Genomic DNA, 23,396 nt, shown 5'->3' with positions numbered 1-23,396 from the left:
AGAGAAAAGACATAAAATTAAAAAAAAAAAAGACATTTTGAATGGATGTTCTGAAAACAAGATGCAGTGGACTAAGATCAAAAAGATAGATAACAGAATTTTTAATGCCATTATCGAGATATACTGGAGATTATTATTAGTATATTTTTATGGAAGGAGCATTGGCTGCAGTTCTAGAGTTAAGGCTGAATTGACGTTTATTCTTAAAGTAGAATCCACCACCTTGTCATATGTGAAGAATAGAGTGTACCTTCCCCTTAAATTACAGCACTCATTCTATATTTGAGTGAATTTTCTGAGAATTTACAAGTACATCAGCTAGATAGACTCTCCAAAAAAATGTAACACCCATATAAAATCATTTTTGTCCCAAATTACTTTACTAACAGAATAATGCAATCTTCCATTATAGATAAATTTACTGAATAGTCCATTGGCTACACTTGAAGACATTGTATTTCGGGTTAATTGGCCTTTCTGCTAAATTCCACACTATAGTGATACCATGAGGGGTAGGGAATCGAATGTTGTCTTTAAATTTAATCTAATCTGGGACTGCAAACACTAGTATGCACTGATTGTAACTGCATCACCTCACTACAGGGCAGTGTTAAAGTTGTTTGGATGCCTTAACTGTCCATTTACATACCGTACCATAACATGGTTGGATTTCTTTTAAATTGAACCTTAACTATTTCCTGGATCTGGTTTTCAGATAATTACAATATCCCTGTAATATGTTTATCTGTAATTTACTGATATGTATTCAGACATAGATCCAGTTTAATATACTAGTGCCCTGAGAGCCCAGTCAAGATCACGCCTCACGAACTGGGTCTCAAGATCATGCCCCAGGTACTGTTCAGATGCATGTGAACTCATGCCCTGCAGAATTTACAAATATCTACAGAGCCAAGGCCACTCTAGCTATAGGCAAACTAAGCAGCTTCCCAGGGCTGCAGATTTCTGGGCAGCTGCCCAGGGTAGTAGATTTGACCTGGCCGCCCATCTGTTATGACAGAGAGGTGGCTGGGCCAAACCTGAGTGGTTCAGGGGGCAGCATACTAAAGTGTGCCTAGGGCAGCAGATTGTGTTGAGCAGCCTCTGCTACAGAGAGAGAGAGAGAATGCTCAGAAATCAAATTCACAGAATGCCTTAAAAGCTGAAGGGCTAAAATGTAAAGTAGTCTAAGTCCATGAGTCCGTATTTGCTTTTATACAGTTGGGGTGGGAGGGTTTAAAACCCCCCCAACATGAATAGAAATATATATTTGTAAGCATTCAATGAAACCAGTTTATAAAACAATTTAAACTTTCTCTTGCAGTATAGGGAAACCCTGGCACAACAACACTGACCTAGTGAATGAACCTGAAAATGAAAATCCTAACACTTGATACAGTGCAAGCTGAGTGAATGGAGAAAGTAAACAAAAGGAGACAAAAATGTAGGTAGAAGTCAATCAAATTTTCAAAGTTCTCTCAGGTTGGATAATCTAATGCATTTATAAACTCTGAAAAGTGATCGTGTAAAAAAATAGCACCTTCTGACCCAACATGCTACCTTCATGCATTCAGAGTCAGATCTGGCCCCTTTAGTGACTCTTTACACCATTTGATTTTTTTTTTAGCACAGCTAATATAGCTAAGAGAGAACAAAGAGGATTATGTGCCTTCATCCATAGTATCAGAACAGAATTGGTTAACAACATTCAGCCAACTGAATCTGTGCAAACACCATTGTGAACAGCAGCCTCACAGATGTGTCACAGAGAATAACTCAACCTGCAGAATGTATTACTGGTGGTAATGCACAAGAAGTAAAGGACTCAGGTTGCTTCTCAGATTCCAGGTTAAGCCGGCAAAGCTGGAGTTAGAAACAATATTTATTTTACTTGTAAATTGAACACATTAGAGCTGGACTCTTCAAGAGACAAATATGGAACCTCATTATGCCATTTTTATAGTGAGTCACCTTACAGACTAGAGCTGTATTTTAAACAAAAATAAAGTTACTTGTTTGATGCCCTGGAGACTCTTCAACTCAAAACCTGGCAGACCATCATGAGCAGCAGATTCCAAAAGAAGGGGCCCTCTACTGAAAAAGTCTTGCCACTTTAGCACAGTGGGTAAACATCATAATGTTCAAGGCAGGACAGGTGAGTCCTATCCTGCTTGCTCTGAGTGAGAAGTGTTCACTGCCAGATTTAAATTACTCTGAACAGGATCAAAGGAGGGAGTTCTGATGGGAAAAAGCCCCTTTGCATAGAGTCTGCATACTCCAGACCATATACAAATGGAAAAAAACTCTAGAAAGAAAATAAAGGAGGGTTGAGCTTTCATACCCATTTTCCAAAACTACAATAATGGCAAGGAAGGTTGCTTTTCTTTAGCTATTGCAGTTTAAACATAGCTTTGCTTCCAGAGCTTCTGTATTTCTGAAGTATTTAACTATGTAATTTATGTCTTTGTTTTCTGTGTACTGTACCATTAAATTTCTAAGGGCTTGGTGTAGGCAGACAACCATTGTGCGTTCAGTTTAATGCAGACTATCACAGTGGAGACATATTGTGTGCTCTCTCCGGAAAATTTTGCTGTTTTGTGCTGTGCTATTCTCAATCTAAAACAAAGGCCACTCAGACTGGAGTTATCTGTTTGCTATGTGTATGGTACCGTATTTCTTTATTAAATCAACCCGCAAAGTGTAAAATGGAGAAAAAAATCTTAGAAAGTCATACTCAATCCGTCCTTCATTCCTAGAATATCACTCCTTGAAGAACAGTTCCTAGAAGCCTACTATGCTGTTCAGTGGATATTACTTTTACAATGAGGTTTATAAGGTACACTTGTACATAGGATTCAGAAATAACCTCAGTACAAGCCTTTATATTTATTTCTCCCATGGGACAAACAATCTTTCCTTGGTATAAACTTTTGCCTCCTATAAACGCTAATGAGAGTTATGAACATGCATCCAGAGGAGAACAGATTCCTCGTTTTGGTTAAGAAAAGTCCTTTAAGAGCAGATCCTGAGAGGCAGAAATTTATTTCATTTTCTGTAGCATTTTTACTGAAACTGAGCAAAAGGGTTAAGAAACCTGGTACCTGAAGAGAATGAGCTTCACTGTACCTATATTGCACTACACCCCTGGCAAGCAGGGCAGATTCACACATCTGCAGGGGGCTAGCTTGAAGCCTTTGCACCACTACAGTCATCAAAATTGTGGCTCATATGACACTTAAGCACTGCACAGGCCTTAATCCAAGGAATGAGTTTCCCCCATACTGCATTAATACTGATATTTTTAGAAAAGTGAACACTATATTATCTTTACCAAATATATCTTTTTGTAAGAGTGTGCATTCAAGTGGCTGGTGCTATACCTTGGAAGTGCCTGGATGAAGATAATATACTGACCTGAGCATTTTGAAATGTGTATCTTCCTGGGTCCTTCACATTCTGTGTGGTTTTGTCATAACTTTTTGAATCAAGATTGATGGCACTGGGAGCTCCTGGAGCAAGAAACTCCTGCCAGATTTCCTGAACTCGAACAGGTACTTCACGATTAGGTCTCTTCTTCAAATCTTCAACTGCTAACCAGAACCTATGGCAAAATATGGCAACTTGAATTCTAAGGTTAATTTCTTTCCTAGGTTCTGGTATAACCAGCCTCTCATGGCCTCTTCTCATTAGCATAGTTTGTAATGACATAAAAACTGCTTTACAGACATCACAGAAACAATACACAACAATGAGCAAAGTGGTAGCCATGAATTTTGTATTGGGATTATATAGTTTCTGTATAGGGATTGCCATACTGGCTCAGACCAGTAGTCTATCTAGTCCAGTATCCTGTATTAAACAGTGGCCAGTATCAGCTGCTTCATGGGAGGGTGCAAGGAACCCTATGGGGTAATCTGCTCACAGGGAAATTTCTGCCTAACCCCCATCAAACAGAGGTTGCCTTGAAGCATGAATATTTATAGAATCATAGAAATGTAGGTCTAGAAGGGACCTCAAGAGGTCTAGTCCAGCCCCCTGTGCTGAGGCAGGACCAAGTGTACCTAGACCATCTTGAGAGGTGTCTGTCCAACCAATAACAGGGATTCCAGAAAGTGTCTTGGAAGCCTATTCCGGAGCTTAACTGTCCTTATGGTTAGAAAGTTTTTTTCAAATATCTAAATTTAATAGTCCTTGCTACAGACTAAGGCCATTACTTGTTGTCCTACCTTCAGTGGACATGGAGAACAATTGATCGCTGTCCTCTTTATAGCAGCCCTTAACATATTTAAAGACTGTTATCAGGTCCCTCCTCGGTCTTCTTTTCTCAAGACTAATTATGCCTAGTTTTTTAAACCTTTTTAATAGGTCAGTTTTTTTAAACCCTTTATCATGTTTGTTGCTTTCTTCTGGACTCATTCCATTTTTTTCCATATGTTTCTTAATGTATGGCACCTAGACTTGGAAATAGTATTCGAGCTGAGGCTGCTGATTAGAGCGAGACAGTTATCTCCCATGTTTTACACACAACACTCCTGTTAATACACCCCAGCATACTAGCCTTTTTCACAACTGCATTAGGTTGTTGGCTTATATTCAATTTGTGATCCACTATAACCCCAAGATCCTTTTCAGCAGTACTACTATCTAGCCAGTTATTCCCCATTTTGTAGTTGTGCATTTGAGTTTTCCTTCCTACGGGCAGAACTTTGCACTTGTCTTAACTGAATTTCATCTTGCTGATTTCAGATCAATTCTCCAATTTGTCAAGGCTCTTTTGAATTCTAATCCTGTCCTCCAAATTGCTTGCAACCCCTCCCAGCTTGGTGTCATATGCAAATTTTATAAGCATACTCTCCACTCCATTTTCCATTAGTGAAAGTCATTAATGAAAATATGGACTGGTACTGGACCAGGACAGACCATTGTGGGACCCCACTAGATAGCCATCCCGGTCTGACAGCAAACCATTGATGACTAGTCTTTGAGTAGTCTTTCAATCAGTTTTGCACCCATCATATAATAATTTCATCTAGACCACATTTACCTAGTTTGCTTGTGAGAATGTCACATGGGACTGTGTCAAAAGCCTTACTAAAATCAAGATACATCCTGCTGTTATGCATACTTCCACCTTTTCATGTTCTCTGTATGTATAAATATCTCCTGTCTGTGTGTTCCATTCTCTGCATCCGAAGAAGTGAGCTGTAGCTCACGAAAGCTCATGCTAAAATAAATTTGTTAGTCTTTAAGGTGCCACAAGTACTCCTGTTCTTTTTGCGGATACAGACTAACACGGCTGCTACTCTGAAAAAAGAAAAAAGTCTGGTAAGGCTGCTGCACAAAGACAGCAAAGTAAAGCATGCACAGTTTACAGCCACAAAATACAGTTGAGGCTAAGAGTTTAGCAGGATTCAACAGAAGATTAGACCTTTATATCGATAACAAGAGGTCTGGCCTAGTGAATAGGGAGGAAGCAGTATATGTGATGTATCTTTTTTCTTTTTTCAGAGTAGCATTTCTCAATGTATTTCCTTTTATCAGCTTTAAATTTTCCCCCTTTCAATTTCATTGCCTGTCCCTTGACCTGGTATTTTGAGCAATTGTAAATAGCAGTATCCAATCTAGTTTCTTGCTATACAGAGCATACATACTTCACTATACAGAGGCCATGTAAGGTTATGTGTGGGACCATGGTATATTTTTTCCCACAATAAAAGATCACTAAAAAGGCCTTGACCAAATGTGATCTGAACTGTGCTACCTGGAATCACATTTATACAGTTGTTGCTATTAGGATACTAGCATGGTTACCTTGATCACTGTACTATAATCACAATTTGGTTGTCCACAGACTGTACAACACAGTTAACAAAAAAGATAACTGCTCTGGGAATCCTGCTAGAAACAGCTAGACTTAAGCATGGTGACATAAACTTGCATAGTTTTATTCTCAGAGAAGACAGGACCCACTACAATGTGCTTCCTGCTTTGTCGGGGGAGCCAGATACAACACAGTCTTCCAATGTGATGTCAACACAGTTGGTCTAATAACAGAGAAGTTGGGACTCAACTGATCTCGACCGTGCTCTGGCTTGGACTTCACATGATGAGAGCATGATTTGGGAATATGGTTAAAACATGGTATTGTCCTGAATACATTGCAAGACCAAGACATGTTTTCACTGTGTTGAGGGACTATTGTGTTTTACCCAGGTCTCCCAAGAAGTCAAAAATGACATTGCATACTTACAAGTCTGGTAAGGCTGCTGCACAAAGACAGCAAAGTAAAGCAAATAAACAGAACAACACCTTACAAAATAGTTCTTCACTTCAGTTTACATCGTTGGAAGCAATTAGTCTCATAGTCCCCTTATTAAACTGGCCTAACTCTAACAAATGGTAGGCAGGTGGTCAGTACTATTTTGTAGCAGGGGAGGTAAGATAAAGATAGGTCCCTTCCCCAGTCACCTGTTCTGTCTCACCTCTCCTTTTGTTTGGCTGGAAGCCTAAAAGGGCATTTAACAACCTCATTCAGTGGTTTAGCTTGTTATGGCTTCCCATCAACTTGACCTTCAACTGCCTAATATCAGCCTCTATCTTTTGAGATATCTATTTTAGGTACCTATAAATTATAACTGAGCACCTCACAATCCTTTTACTGTATTTATCTTCAAAACACTTCTGTGATGTCAGGAAGTGCTATTATCCCCATTTTACAGATGGGGAACTGAGATACAGAGAGATGAAGGCATTTAGGCACCTAAGTTGCTTTGGGGATCTGGTGCTCAGTGATTTGCCCAAGATCACACAGGGAGTCTGTGGCAGAACAGGAGCATAAAACACAAGTCTCTGTAGTCCTAGGTTAGTGCCCTAACCACTGAACCACCAAAATCTGATGGTTTTACTGTATTTGGTCTGTAAATTTGAAAGCAATGCCTCTAGAACAGTGGTCTTCTTACATGAGCTTAACAACTGCACAGCACACCGACTTTAATTCAGCCGACCCAGTAAATAATTGTGTTGAGTTTGGGCAACCTGAGTTTGTTGTTTTAAACTGCTTTAGATAGTGTGGCAAAGTTCCTCCTCTCCTCTAGTAGGTCCTGCGCTTATTGGCGGATTTCCTCCCCTCAGTGGTCTTCCCCTTGGATGAAACCCACAGTCTGGATCAACTCCTCCTATGTCTGATTAGGAGTAGCGAGGCTTGGGGGGAACCCGGGCCCGCCCTCTACTCCGGGTTCCAGCCCAGGGCCCTGTGAATTGCAGCAGTCTCTATAGTGCTACTTGTAACCGCTGCTTGACCGCTAGTACACCCTCTCAGTTCTTAGTTCCTTGTGTCTCTGGCTCCCAGCTCCTCATACGCACTTCTTTCCTCTGGCTCCTCCTCCCTTGACTGGAGTGAGCTCCCTTTTTTATACCAGGTGCCCTGATTAGCCTGCCCTGATTGGCTGCAGGTGCTCCAATCAATGTAGCTCTCTCCGGTGCCTTCTAGAAAGTTCTTAATTGGCCCCAGGTGCCTTGATTACCCTTGAGCAACTGCCATTTTGGTTCCCATGGTACTAGGGATTTGCTTAGCCTGGGACTAACATACCTGTTCCTCAGTACTTTCCTGTAGCCATCCGGCCTTGCTCCATCACATATCCCCCCACTCTGCTCAACACCATAGGGTTGGGCAACTTGGGACGCCAGGCAGTGTACTCGTGAAAGACCATCAGCGTTGCCGTGGTGGCATCCAGCCCTATGCCGTATGCGGAACTGGAATGGTTGGAGGGATAAGAACCACCTGGTGACCCTTGCATTCTTTTCCTTATTTCTCTGCATCCATTGAAGGGGTGCATGGTCCGTCACAAGAGTAAACCATCGGCCTAAGAGGTAATAACGCAGTGTCTCCATGGCCCATTTGACAGCAAGGCATTCTCTCTCGACTACTGCATACTTCTGTTCTCGTGGGAGCAGCTTTTTGCTTAGGTAGAGAATCGGGTGTTCTTCATCTCCAATCATTTGGGACAGAACTGCCCCCAACCCCACCTCAGAGGCATCTGTCTGTAAAATAAATTCCTTGGTAAAGTCCGGGGCTATGAGTACGGGGTCATTACAGAGGGCTGTCCGAAGGTCTACAAATGCCCCTTCTACAGCGTCGGTCCACTTCACCATGTCTGGACCTCGAGCCTTCACCAGATCCGTTAGAGGACTTGCCCTACTGGCGAAGTGGGGAATAAACCATCGGTAGTAGCCTACCACGCCTAGGAATGCACGGACCTGCTTCTTTCGGGTCGGCCGGTGCCAGTTTTGAATCGCTTCTAGTTTATTAGTTTGGGGCTTCACTATACCTCTTCCTACAATATATCCCAGGTACCTAGCCTCTGCTAGCCCTATGGCACACTTAGCAGGATTGGCGGTGAGGCCAGCCCGCCTTAAGGTGCGTAGCACTGCCTCAACTTTCTCCAAGTGGGTTCCCCAGTCTGGCGTATGGATGATGACATCATCTAGGTATGCAGCTGCATAACTAGTATGGGGGCGCAGCAGCTTATCCATGAGGCGCTGGAATGTGGCTGGGGCCCCATGTAACCCAAAAGGGAGGACAGTGTACTGGAATAGCCCATCAGGGGTGGAGAATGCTGTCTTTTCTTTCGCTTCTTTGGTCAGGGGAATCTGCCAATACCCTTTTGTCAGATTCAGTGTAGTCAAGAAATGGGCGCTACCCAGTCGGTCAACCAGTTCATCGATGTGTGGTATGGGGTATGCATCAAACTGGGATACTTCATTCAGTCGGCGAAAGTCATTATAGAATCTCGTGGTACCATCAGGTTTGGGCACTAGAACAATTGGACTGCACCACTGACTGTAGGATTCTTCGATAACACCTAATTCTAACATTTTCTTTACTTCGGCCTTGATTTCTTCTCTTTTGGCTGCTGGGATTCGGTAGGGTGTCAGTGTTATTTTGGCTCTGGGGATCGTGCGGATATGGTGATAGGTCTCAGGTCATCCACCCCGGTTTTGTAGAGAATACATCTCGGTTACGATTAATCATGTCGGCTGCCTCGATCTTTTGGATTGGCGTCAAGTTGGGTGATATCTTCACTTGCTCATGTACGTTATCCTCCTGGGGAAGAGTCTCCCGGGTGACTAAGCATGCCTCTTGATCATGCCAAGGTTTTAGAAGATTGATGTGGTAAATTTGCTCCGGTTTCCTGCGGCCTGGCTGCCGTACCTTATAGTTTACCTCTCCCATGGTTTCAATCACTTCATAGGGTCCCTGCCACTGGGCCAACAGCTTGCTTTCTGCTGTGGGCACAAGGACCATTACTCGATCCCCTGGTTGGAACCGTCGAAGCTTTGCTTGGTGGTTATAATGGGTCCGTTGGGTCTCCTGAGCTTTTTCCAAGTGTTCTCGTACAATGGGTGTAACTTGGTCTATCCGATCCCTCATCTGTAGTACATGCTCAACTATGTTCCTTCCAGGATCTGGCTCCTCTTTCCAGGCTTCTCTGGCTATATCCAATATGAATCGGGGGTGGCGCCCATATAGTAGTTCGAATGGAGAGAAGCCTGTGGAGGCTTGTGGAACTTCCCCGATGGCAAACATGAGGTAAGGCAATAGGGTATCCCAGTCTTTCCCATCCTGGCTCACCACTTTTCTGATCATGGCCTTGAGGGTCCTATTGAACCTTTCCACAAGGCCATCTGTTTGTGGGTGGTATACAGAGGTCCGTAGGGCTTGTACATGGAGCAACGAACAGAGATCTTTCATCAACTTAGACACGAAAGGTGTCCCTTGATCAGTCAGCATCTCCTTGGGTAGCCCAACGCAGGAAAATATCTGTACTAGCTCCTTAGCTATTGTCTTGGAAGCTGTGTTGCGTAGGGGGACAGCTTCCGGGTATCGGGTTGCATAGTCTAGTACAACCAGCACATGTTGGTGGCCCCGAGCTGTCTTCTCTAAGGGCCCAATCAGATCCATGGCTATGCGTTCAAATGGTACCTCTATTATTGGAAGAGGTATCAAAGGGGCCCGTAAGTGTGGGCGAGGGCTATGTAGCTGACATTCTTGACAAGAGGTGCAGTATCGCCTGACATCTTCATGTACTCCTGGCCAGAAGAACCTCCGCAGGATCCTGGCCTGGGTTTTCTCTACCCCTAAGTGTCCTTCAAACAGGTGACTGTGGGCGAGGCTCAATATGGCTTTTTGATGTTTTCGGGGCACCAGAAGTTGATGTATCTCCTGCTCCTGCATTTGCACCACATGGTACAGGAGATCTTTCTTCACTATAAAGTAGGGTACTGGACCTCGGACCTTCCCTTCCACTGCTATCCCATCTATCTCAGCCACCTCTTTCCTGACGTTATCATATCTGGGGTCCTCTGCCTGGTCCCGTCCGAATGTCTCTCTCCCAGGATTACCCTGCCTGAGCTCCCAGGGGCCAGCTTCTGCTTCTTCCAATGGCCTGTCGCCATCATGGCTGGGGCCAGCCTCTGGCTCACCTTCCGTGTTGGTAGTTTCTCTGTTGGCTGCTCGTGCCCATCTGCCTACTAGCGCAGTCTTCTGGCCCTGGGTCAGGATCTGGGTTCCCAAAGCCTTCGCGGCCTTCCTTTCTTTTTTTGTCTTCCGGGCCTTTTGGGGGGCTGAGAATAGATCCTGAGAAAACTCAGAAAACATGGGGGGTTGACATTCCCCCAATGATGAGTCGCAGCCAACAGGGTCTCCACTTCCCTGCAGCCTCTCAGGGGGAAGTAAATTATCAAACCCTGGATAGTCTCTCTCAATAACTACAGGATATGGGAGTTTAGGAACAACGCCCACTGTCACCTCAATGGGGTTCCCCTGAACCTCTATCTCCACTGGGATGGTGGGGTATTGGCTCATGGCCCCATGCACACATGTCACTGCTACATGTTTGACTTGTAGCAGCTGGCTACTTTTTACTAGCTTACCCGATATAAGGGTGATAGCACTCCCTGAGTCCACCAGTGCTGTAGTCTGTTCCATTTATCTTCACTGGCCTGGTGTAGTTATGTGGGGCTAATGCAACGCCCCCAAGGTGGATAAGGGAGGATGGGACCTCCCAATCCCCCAAGTTGCATTGCATAGGTTCTTCGGTGCTGGGACACTGTGCTGCTATGTGTCCCCACTCCCCACATGCATAACATCTATAACTGTTTCTAGTCAGTCTCCCATCATGTGGGTTAGGGGGTTTAGTCCCAGGGTTCCCTCCACTCAGGCCAATCCCTTCCTTCTGGAGTCTCTGTGGGTTTTCAGCCCCCCTCTTCCTCCACCTAGGACTCCCCAGGGGTTTGGCTGTCCCTCCCTCCTGGGTTGGGGTTGGGTGTTTGCTACGGAAGGGGCTTTCCTTGCGTAGTTGGGTCAATTCTCTGGCTGTCATGCGTCTTTCTACCAGCGTGATCATCTCATCATAGGTTCACGGATCGTTCTGGCCTACCCATTTGCGGAGATCTTGTGGCAGTGCCCTCGTGGTTGATGACCAGAACCTCCAGTACCTCTTCCGGACTCCGGGATTCTGTTTGCAACCATTTTCGTGCGAGATGGATGAGGTCATATAATTGGGACCGTGGGGTTTTGTCTTCCCGGTACCTCCACTCATGATACCGCTGGGCCCGTACTGCGGATGTTACCCCAGATCTGGCCAAGATCTCTGCCTTCAGCTGGGAGTAGTCTGCTGCAGCTTCTTCAGGCAGATCATGGTAGGCCTTCTGGGCCTCCCCACACAGGAATGGGGCAAAGATGCCAGACCACTGATCTTGAGGCCAGGCCTCCCGTAGGGCTGTCCTCTCAAAGGCCAGAAGGTATGCCTCTACATTATCTTCCCTTGTCATTTTCTGCAGCCAATGGTTAGCCCGTATGAGCCGTGTCCCATCATGCCCACGGTTCATTTCTGTAAGGGTCTTTACCTGGCTTACCAGTTCCTGCAACATAGCTCGGTCTTGAACAGCTTGGTCCATCAGCAGGCAGTTAGTTTCTTGCTGCAGCCGCACTGCTTCTTGCTGGGCAGCTGCCTGGACACGGGTAGCCTCCTGCTGGGCCGCCGTGGCTTGTATCAGTGCCCGTACTACATCATCCATTGTGGTAACAAATTGTAAACCCCTTTTTTATTTATTTATTTTTGTGTGTGTGTTTTTTAAATCATCCTCCTTCTTCCGCCGTGCTGTGCACACCAAAGATCCCACCCCTGACACCAGTTGTGGCAAAGTCCCTCCTCTCCTCTAGTAGGTCCTGCGCTTATTGGCGGATTTCCTCCCCTCAGTGGTCTTCCCCTTGGATGAAACCCACAGTCTGGATCAACTCCTCCTATGTCTGATTAGGAGTAGCGAGGCTTGGGGGGAACCCGGGCCCGCCCTCTACTTCGGGTTCCAGCCCAGGGCCCTGTGAATTGCAGCAGTCTCTATAGTGCTACTTGTAACCGCTGCTTGACCGCTACAGCTCCCTGGGCTACTTCCCCATAGCCTCCATCAAACACCTTCTTTATCCTCACCATAGGATCCTCCTGGTGTCTGATGCTGCTTGATTGTATGGTGTTTCCTCAATCCTCCAGTAGTACACCCTCTCAGTTCTTAGTTCCTTGTGTCTCTGGCTCCCAGCTCCTCATATGCATTTCTTTCCTCTGGCTCCTCCTCCCTTGACTGGAGTGAGCTCCCTTTTTTATACCAGGTGCCCTGATTAGCCTGCCCTGATTGGCTGCAGGTGCTCCAATCAATGTAGCTCTCTCCGGTGCCTTCTAGAAAGTTCTTAATTGGCCCCAGGTGCCTTGATTACCCTGGAGCAACTGCCATTTTGGTTCCCATGGTACTAGGGATTTGCTTAGCCTGGGGCTAACATACTTGTTCCTCAGTACTTTCCTGTAGCCATCTGGCCTTGCTCCATCACAATAGTTACATTTCAGAGGGTACATCCTGCAGTACAAGCCCCACTCCAATGCACCTACCGGGATTGGCTGATTATTCATGTGTACTAAAGGTAGGTAAAGAGCAGAGAAATGAAAGAGATGTTCTTTGTAACCACAGCCATTTTCAGACCCAGACATCCATTATGATCTATCCTAGGAGAGTGATCTTGTTTATTCCTTTTTGCTATCACCAATATTTCTGGGAGCCCCACAAATAAACCCAGGATGCTATTTTGCATGTGAACCATTGACATACACTATGGTACAGACAGTGATGGAAAAATAGGCGGGAGATAAACTGAACTACTTTGGAGGAACGTGTAGCTTCTAGCATGGAAAAGAAAGGCAATCCAGACCCATCTTCATCAAGGTGAGCACAAGCTCCTCATTGGTAGATTAATTTTTATTTTATTTCTAATGTTATTAGAATGAAATAATGTTATTATTTCTAATGTTAGTATTCCAAAAACCCTACAGAAACTGTGAGACTGTAATTGTAGAAACCTCTTTTAAAATGGAAGCAAAAAATGTGCTGAGAGCTCCAATATGCTATGTCTAGGGAGATTACTTCACTGCAGACATACATTTTAATCTGCTTACTGAGCTTTCAAAACAAAATGTATACCCTCTTCCTACAGAAGAGTCAAGCATTAAGGCTACCGCCTTGTGTGTGTGCATTAATTTTGCCAGCTATCACACAGGAAATCAATAGCATAGCCAGGGTTGGAACATAGACCTGCAGGGTCCCTGTACAGTACCTTAAACACAAGAGAACATCCTTTCTTTTCTTACAAACCTTTGCCTCTGTCAAGGTTCCTTCCCCACTCTGAACTTTAGGGTACAGATGTGGGGGACCTGCATGAGAAGCTCTAAGCTCAATTACCAGCTTAGATCTGGTCTGGCTGCCACCATTCACAAGCACTCCCTTCCCTGGGTAGCCTTGAGAAACATCACCAATTTCCTGGTGGATCCAGATCCAACCCACTTGGATCTAAAAACAAGGAAAAATCAATCCGGTATTAAGAAAAAAGGCTTTTAATTAAAGAAAAGAAAGGTAAAAGAAAACCCTCTGGGAGAGATTAGCATACCAGCTACTCTCACAGACAACAGATTCAAAACACAGAGGATGTTCCCCTGGGCAAAAACTTAGTACACCAATGAAAATATCCAAATACCCAATTTGATTCTACCTCTAATTGCACAAGACAGGTTACAAAGAAATAAACATAAACCTATTTATTCCTTTCTAAAACTTACTACTCTGATAAGAGGCTGGTTCCTTGATCTTTTTCACTCCGACTGAAACTGAAAACTAACAAAGGAAAAAACCCTCCTTCCTTTTGAAACATCTTGTTCCCCCATTGGTTCCTCTGGTCACGTGTCAGCTAGGCTAGGTGAACTTCTTAACTCTTTACAGGTAAAAGAGGCATTAACCCTTAACTATCTGTTTATGACAGCCTCAATCACTGTCTCTCCAGTGCACTGAATAAAGTGAGAGTTCTGTAGAACAAGTAGTATGTAAACATGTAATTAAATACCGTCATCATGCATACACACAAGGGGCCAAATTATGATTGCCTGGGAAGTGACATTCATAGAGTTAACACCAGCTAATGGAAGAACCCTGATTAGAACTCACAGGCTCCTCCTCACTCCCAATGCAATACAACCACCCATGGGCCAAAGCTACTGGTGCATCCCTGTATCTAGAGCTCTAGCTTTGTGCCTATCATGTGGGGAGCTCTGTAGGCGTGGAACATAGTGCAGTCGGCATGTGGGTAGCTTTATGGAGCTGGATGGAACATTTGGAGGCTTTAGCAGCAAGCTCCTAACAAGCTCCCCTGAGCATGTGCACCTGAGAGGTTTGTAACTGGCATATTTGGATGGATTTTCATGAGGACAGAAAAAACCCTCTCTCTGACACCTAGGATCACCCCTTTTCCAAATACCAAGTCTTGCTCCAAAACAAGGAGGTGCTAAGCTCTTCAAGGGAATGGCTGGAAAAAATGTTAACATTGGCTAAACTACCTATTAATCCTTAGCCTTATTCTCCAAAACCCCTATCGTTGAAATATTAAAAATTCATTCTGAGGCAGAGAGCAAGCATGGAACATTTCAATCTGAGAGATTAAAGTTTGGCACCTTTATTAGCAACTGAAAACAGGAGTTAATAGAAAGCGTTAGACAATCTTAACTGTAGGTTGCTACCAGCTCTGCCTGTTATACCTTGCAACAAAGGCCAATAACTCTTCTCTGTGGTCAGTTAACTGCAGAATTAGCTTCCCACTGGCATTTCAGATAAATATATTTAAATAGATAAAAACATTTAAAAATAATATACAATGATGATTAATAATAAATAGCAACAAGAAAAACAAGTTCAGGCCAAAAGGGAAAAATCAATCAAACCCAATATGGCTATCTCCTGTATCATTCCCTCCTCCACCAATCAAATCATTTTATTATGCTATAATTAAACTACAATGTATGTATATATTCTTTCATATAAAGTAAACAAAAGCATGACCATTAAGACATAAGGCTGATGTAGTCTGTTTCACACCACTGAGCTGAATACAATTATTTGAAAGGATTCATCTGAAGCATCTATCCCTGGTGCTAGAGATTTTTACAGCAAGTATGGTGTGTGATTACAAAAATAAGCCCCACACAAAATTCCAGTGCACACTGGGTTGCTGAAACTAGACTATTTGTCCAGCATACTAACCCCATATCTGACCACTCTCTAACCCCCCCACTCTGACATACACACATATATATGCTACCAAGCACCCAGAACTCTTCTCTCCCTCGAGCTTTCCAGCATCTTATGAAAGTTAACAAATCCAAGGTCTGTCTGATCAAGGAGAAGGGCACATTTCAGAAGATGCCTTGTCACTTTTCCTTCCTTTTTAACCTCATGGGCTGTTTTTAGCACAAGTACCTCTGAGCACACAGCTGCTGCTGTATCACACAGGGAGAAAGATGGTCTGTCATGTAGGCAAGACTCAAAACCATTTAGGTCTTTATAGTTTCAAATCCATAACAACCTCCACCTGGAAACTAATAGGCAGACAACATATAAATACTTACTGGTCAGAGACCTCAGTGATAATTAGACATAGCAAGGAACAGACAAGGAGAGAGGCTGGGATTTTCAAAGAAGACTAAGAAAGTTAGGTGTCTAACTCTCATATTTCAATGGATTTAGGTGCCTGAATCCCATATGCTCCTTTGAATATCCCAGTGTGCCTGGGCAACCAACTGATCCAGGCAGTACTGGATCGTGCTAAAACTTAAGCATCCATATTTCAAATATAGTTCTTTGCTTCCTAACAGGAGCTAGGAATTTTGCAAAAATGATACTCTCAACTCTTGTGTTACTGTAATACTTGGCCTCACAGTGAGCCAAGCATAAAGCAGAACTTCCAAAAGGACTTACTCTGTGGATGATTACTAAGGAGGGTATAATAGTGTAGGCTTGATGCATGGAGGAGCAGTTCTGTGAGCCTTCTGAGTTAAATGGTCCACTCAGAATCCCATGCCCTGTACTGAAGCTACCCTACTAACACTCCTGATCAGACTTTTTCCACGAAATATTAGCTGAATGAAGAGCAAAAGGGGACCAACCAGTAGCTACATTGACTAGGGATGTCTCTCATCCAGCTGAGCTGCCTCTTTACCCAAGAAGTCCAGTATTATGTTTTATCAATTTATGGTGCTTACATGGCTCCCCCACCCCATTACTGTGTATCTGAGCACCTCACAGTCTTTAATTATTTATCTTCACAACACCCCCATGAGGTAGGGAAGTAGTATTCTTCCCATTTTACAAATAGGGAACCAAAATACAGAGAGACAGAGACACTAATTAACTTGCCCGTGTATAAGCAGGAAACTGAACCTACATCTGCTCAGTCCTAGGCTAGCATACTATCCACTGAACTATCCTTCCTCTTGGTTTCAGGCTATTGCTTCAAATTTCTTCACATTGGCTCGCACTTCTTAAGAAACACTCTACTGTGGACCAACTTCATTCCCAGTACCAATTCTGATTCCACACTTCTCAACTCAAGGGCATGAAAAAAGTCATATTGAGAGTATTAATGAGATAAAGCTGAAAATAAACATGGTTTCATGTAATGGGTGTGGCTCCTTGATTACAGCCTCTTTTTATATCTCCTCCATTTCTTCCATTGACCTGGGCACAGGGCTTTAGATTGATTAGGAGTGAATGTTTCCTCACTGCCTGAAGCCCAATGCTGTATTTTCTACAGGACACTTTGCAGTTTGGTACTATAGTCCCATCTGTTTGCTACTCCTCCAGTTTTGAAGACACTTGTTTTAAATTCAGTCATGGTCAAATCTGCAAAGGGATGACACCTGATAAACATGGATGTGAAGTTATGTTAGTCATGTTACTAAGCTGAGGAGCTATTGATGGAAGCAAATCCCCTTGCCACAATATTAGAAAGATGCTATCAAATCCCCCAAACTACAAATTCTATCATTATGTGGTTAATAGCTGTGTAAGCAGGTAGGTGCTCTTACATTTAAAGAAATCAAAACAGAGTTGTGATAGCATTCGGGAAGATGCTGAGACTTTTAGGTGTGCCATTGTGCATCAACAGGTACTTTCTGACTCATTATGTATGGAATTACTATGTCAGAAGTAAATTTTATTTATATCGCTGCAATCAGTGGCATTTTGAGTCTCATACATATGAGACTTTAAAATGAGTTCTCTCTAACATGTCACAGGCATAGCTTTTTATTTGGCACCCATCTCCGCTCAGATATTATGCTTTATTACGCTAATATAGGAACCTAGATAGATAGATATAATGGTAGATGGCATATTGAGAAATTAGCTCCAAACAAAATCCTCTAGGGTATTTTGCTGGATCAGTTACTTGCAGTTTGCCTGTGGTTAGTGTTGTAAATAGGATTAGAGGAAAGAGCCTGGGATTATGTGGTAACAGTCTGGTTGGCAGCAAGACAAATTAGTCATAGAAAAGTGTAGAAAACATAGCATATGCTAGGTTGAACAGGTTCATGTTTGAACAGCTGCCTTGAATAAGGAATTACTGGGACATTTTTTAAATAAAAAAATACCTTCCCATTCCTTTGTACCAGGCTGATAAAAGGTTTGCCCTTTAATTATCACTTAGCTTTTTTTAATTCAGAAATTGCCACCTACAAGTAACATGTTATTTAGCAACACACACATCGGCCCAGATCTTAGTCCCTCTGAAATCAATGCAAAACAACAGCTGGGAACAGGATAGGGTCCAGAATATTTAATTTATATTTTTGATCCAAAATTCTTCTATAACTTGACTAGATAAGGGGTTTCCTGTATTACCACATTAAATCCAGATCCATAGGATTTTTGCTCCTAAATCCCTTAGTTGAATTTGAAAATTTCCACTGTAAGTTTACTGTCCTTATAATGCTGTATGTATTAAAAGACAGCAAATGCCCTGTAGTTGGTCAGTGTTTCTGAGACATGTAATATGATGATTTGAGAGAGGCTCCCTCTAGAAACTGGACATGAACAGAATAGTGTGTTTAGGGATGCGGAATATTTATATAGTTGCTGGTGTTGGCCAGAGCACCATTAACACTCAAAGCCATTGAAAAATGAGGGCATGCAACACCTTTTAGGATTGGACACTTCAGGAGAAGAAATGGGACTATATCTATAAGGGAGAAAATAAATTAAAAAAAAATGGCACCAGACACACAAAATATTTCTTAGCTGTTGTTATAAGATAAAAACTCTTCAGCTTCACCTTAAGTTTTCTGAGCTGAACTCCGACTCCAGGAACTTGAGAAACTGCTCTCGCCCCACTGTGTCCTTCAATGCTTCATCCATGCCAAAGCCCCATCGCTTTACCCTCTGTTGCCCTGGCTCTTTGCTATGGGCAAGAAAAAAAGTAGTCACAGATTGAGCTAGCACTTTAGTGTTGTATATGCAAATAATGATGGGAACTCTAAAGTTCAGCTACAGGTTTCTTGTCACTTGTGTTTATATGGTGTTGTTATAAAGAGATTTAATGGTCAGTGCCAAGTACACTGTCAGTGCTTAATCAATATAGCATAGGAGTGTGTGTGTGTGTGTGTGTATGTATATATATACAGACACACACACACATACACATACACACACAAATATATATGTATATATGCAGGGCCGGTGCAAGGATGTTTCGCGTCCTAGGCGAAACTTCCACCTTGCACCCTCCCCCGTCCCTGAGCCCCCGCCCTGAGGCGCCCCTCCCCCCTGTGGCAGCTCCCCCCGCTCCACCCGGAGGCGCCCCCCCGCGGCAGCTCCCCAGCCCTCACCCTCTGCCCTGAGGCACCCCCCTCACCCCAGCTCACCCCTGCTCCGCCTCCACCCCCAGCACACCATCACTGCTTCACTTCTCCCGCCTCCCAGGCTTGCGGCGCCCCCTTACTTGCTGCAGGCGGCCCTCCCTGCACTCCCCTGCCCCAGCTCCCTTCGCCTAAATGCCAGCGGTGACCGAGGTGGCTGAAGATCCGGCCGCCATGGTCGCTGCCGAAGAAAATGCTGCCCCCTAAATCCTAGTGCCCTAGGCAACCGCCTAGGTCACCTAAATGGTTGCACCAGCCCTGTATATATGGGCCTCCCCTTCTCGTCCCCCTCCTCAGTGGAACCCTGTACATTGGCCATTGTGGACCCTGCAGTTTTTCATGCAGGTATATAAATCCATCCAAAATAACATGAAACTGGACAGCTGAAAAGACCAAGAGCAAATTGGTAGCATGGTAATCTCATTTCCTATCTGCCTCAGTACTGTCCTGCAGAACATATGGTTGAAATCTGCACATTTCAAGCAAAGATGGAAATTATTGCCGTGTACATTATTAATCTGAAAAGAAGGAAGAAATAACATACCAGACCTCTAGTTCCCAGAATGTAGTGTCATCTGATAGCCAAGGGTTAGAGGGGTCAGGCGGCACAAGAAATGGATCATATTCCACATACTGCTCTGTGTAAGCTAACAGACTAGAAAAACAAAACCATCAAACATTGTCATGTTAATGAGCTTTATGATCAGAAACCTGTTTTTTAAAAGTAAACAGTGGTGGTGGTGGGATAGTGCTTCCTATTTTATCAAGGGCTGAAATAAAATAAACTGCAAGCTTTATTTATACTTCTAAACATTTCTGCATAGCATTTCACTGAAGAATGTCAAATGCATTAATCAATAATGTCTAACACGCAGCCCATGAATCAGGTTTTAGCCTTATTTTATACATGAGGCAACTGAAGTGCAAAGAGATTGAAATAAGGCACAAAGAGAAGCTGAAAAAAAACAACTAATTAAGTAGATTAGACTCTGAGTTGGGGAGGGCTGAGTTGGGAGGGGAGCTCACTGGGTGGCTTAATGGAGGCAAGGTGGCAACATTATTGTACAACAGATCTAGGGATAAGTCCCAGAGCTGCATAGGTGCTGTCACTCAGCCTACTGCCTGATTCACCAACTCAGCTGTGCAGTGGCTCTTTCAGGTGGCCAGACTATGGCAGGGGAGGACGGCAAATCATGGTTTTTCTAAAACAGGCCCCCAGTTCTGAAAATAAGGATATTTCTGGTTTTCTTGGAGATATAGTTGCCTATTTACTTATAAAAACTGGGTTGTTAAATCCTATTAATGTAGAGTGGGGTGATAGCATGCAGGATAAGAGTCAGTTAATGATGGTGGTGGTTGGAGGGAGAGAATGAAACAAGAGTTTTTTTGTTTTTTTTTAAATTTCTCAGGAATGAACTTAGAACAATGTCGTGGTGCAAAAATTGTCTTGCAGGCCCACAAAAATCATCAACACCAGCTGTGGTAACCGATGACTTCAATGGGAGTTTGTGAGACGCCACCAATTTGGTCAATACCAGGGACTGAACTTGGGGCCTCCTGAGCTGAAAATAAGAGGTGCTCTAGTGAAGCTAAAGAGCCAGGTTCTGCATTGCAGAGCTGTAACAGACACAGCCTCTGTACATAGGGACAGACAGACATATATAATATACAATAACAAGTCGTTTACATCTACATTAGGAATTTTGTAGCCTTTTCTCCACACTGGTCCTGAAATACAGATAGCAACTTTCCTAGGGTAGGCAATGTCAGGGAGCTTAGTGTACAAAGCAGTTACATGATCACGCCACAGCTTTCTTCTAAATTCAGCACTTTTTTTCCTGTTTCACTGAACTGAGAGAAATGGCATTAAATCTCACCATATTAGCGAATCAGAAAATAGACATGCCTTCACAGCTGACACAAAGTAAACTGTCTTCAGTCAATTTGAGTAACACATCCCAGCTCCCTTGTCTCCTCCTCTCTGGCTCCTTCTCACAGAAATTTTCTAGATACTTCTTAGACCATTTCAAAAATAGAAAATGTGACAATATACGTACCTCTCTGCAACTTTTGACATTTTTAATCGATGTCTATCTAACTGTATTTGCCAATATTTTATCTGAAAAAGTGAAGGCAAAAAGTGGCATGAGTAATATCTTGCTTGACTCTATTTTCAGAACTTTTTATTAGGACTACAATGTAAATTTAATTTTTCCTAAGTCACAGAGAAGTGTATATGAGCTATAATGACATATTATCATAATATTTCTTAAAGTAGATGGAACTCTCTATTAATACAAGACATTATACATAGCTAAAAATGGACAAGTATAACATTTTTCCTAAAGGTTCATCAAATAAATCTAATCAGCATTTTAATTTTTACAGAGAAATCCATTAATTGTTCCCAGTCACCCACTGTTTACCGCTTCTATTGCTCTGGGAAAGATTAATGAAGTATTAATGGCAATATATGAGTAAATCCACACACACTGAGATGCAACTATGCTCTCAAACCTTAAAGTGAAGTGTTGGAAGAGAGAGTGAGTGAACTGGTTACTGCAAAAAGGCTAATGCATTTAATTACAAAAGGAACACACAAACTGGATTATTGGTAAAGCCTTACACTGTTAATAAAGGCTAAAGAAAAGATAGTGCTACTCCCATTACCCTTAATGAAAGTTATATGCATAAATTTCCATATACTGAGATGAGAAGAAATATACTCTCAAACTCTGTTTCCTCTAAACATTTAATTGATCTAATTTAAATGTTAAATAAATATACTTGACAGTTATGGTAAATTTTTATTCTAATTTTTATTTTCCAGAATGGTTTATTTAGAAGTTTATTATAATTGTTTTCAAACCTCTTGGTGTAATTCGTCTTCTGTGGGTGGCTTAGTTTCTGGTACTGGTGTGTGGGTAGGACTATGACTTCGAATGTCATTTTGTAATCCATAGACAGACTATGAAAAAGTATGGAAAGAAAGACATTTGTTTTTAAAGAGCGCTTCTCTTATACAAACATCATCATATATATTTTTGTATTATGTATTTAAGAAGTTAGCTACCTCTGTGTATTCAAAAGCCTTACATCACTGTTCAACAGTACTGTAAATATGCCATGCATTGAAACACAACGTTGCGAAATGAAATAAAGAATTCTGAGAAAAGGCCCTATTACATGATAACATAGGATTTTATGTCTAACTCTTTCTCTATATATTTGCATGTAGCACGTGTTAGGGATGACACAGTAGGGCATCTATTATAGTGGGTGGAGGTGGTTGGCACGGAAGAGAAGGAACAGGAAATTGAGAGGTACACTGCCATGATGAATTATTATTTGTACACTTCCCAAATGTGTGCCAGGTGCTTGATAAATGACTAATGCCTGGGACCTTTCACTAATGCAATCAAATTGTGCTGATGACATATCCAAATCCATCTTCCTTCACATTCAGGACTTTACCATGCAACGACACTATAATCTAACTACAAAATGATACTTTAGATTAAAAATGAGATCAATGCACAGAACTGGGATCCAGCTCTGGATCTGGAATATCTTATAATTTAGGAATGTTTGGATCTGGAGTATTGATCCAACCTGTTATATAGACTTGGGCAATTTGTAAAATTGGTTTGATATATCAAATCTATTTCCTCCAAAGTTCCAGGGGTTTCATTTGGGGACATCTTTATTTTAAATTTCTCTTTACTTTCAAGGATGTGCAAGGATCCATTGCTACTACTATTTTTCTTGCATGTTTGTACTTACTGAAAGTGAAAGTTCTGTGGGCATTTTCACTTATATTGTTTCCCTTTAACTAATGATAGAAAATTTGTAACAAGGATATTAAGTATGTACCATGCAATATTCAACAGACTGAACAACATGCTGACAATATCTTCTACACTAAAAAATATGGGTCTCTTATTCTTTTAGTTCCTGTCTGTGCCTCTGAGGGATTCCCTGGGGCCATGGAATTTATATTTGCGAATAACATATTTTGTTTAGGGCAGTTAAAATTGGAAAGTTCCTGTAAGGCTTGATTATGAGTGAACCCCAGAAGCTGAAGGTGCTCAAAGTACCCTTAAATAACCTTGTAAGAAA

The 23,396-nt window shown here is 42.6% G+C and overlaps 1 protein-coding gene across 7 annotated transcripts in view; it reads right to left on the bottom strand.

The window, feature by feature from the left end:
* RGS7 (regulator of G protein signaling 7) overlaps window positions 1-23,396 on the bottom strand; it is a 478,754-nt gene that overhangs the window by 15,732 nt on the left and 439,626 nt on the right. For 6 of the 7 annotated variants that reach the window (XM_039529559.1, XM_039529560.1, XM_039529562.1 and 3 more), the window contains 5 exons: window positions 22,147-22,245; window positions 21,335-21,396; window positions 19,822-19,932; window positions 18,695-18,820; window positions 3,415-3,601 (listed from right to left, as the gene is read on the bottom strand). In XM_039529559.1, coding sequence (XP_039385493.1) covers window positions 3,415-3,601; window positions 18,695-18,820; window positions 19,822-19,932; window positions 21,335-21,396; window positions 22,147-22,245 — 585 coding nt within the window. Of the gene's footprint in view, window positions 1-3,414; window positions 3,602-17,103; window positions 17,283-18,694; window positions 18,821-19,821; window positions 19,933-21,334; window positions 21,397-22,146; window positions 22,246-23,396 lie in introns of those variants that run through there. The other variant, XM_039529565.1, reaches the window with a different exon arrangement.

This window comes from Mauremys reevesii, linkage group 3 (assembly GCF_016161935.1).
Source record: "Mauremys reevesii isolate NIE-2019 linkage group 3, ASM1616193v1, whole genome shotgun sequence".
NCBI lineage: Eukaryota > Metazoa > Chordata > Testudines > Geoemydidae > Mauremys > Mauremys reevesii.
The sequence above is the reverse complement of the archived record's forward strand: the minus strand, read 5'-3'. Positions and strand labels throughout refer to the sequence as shown.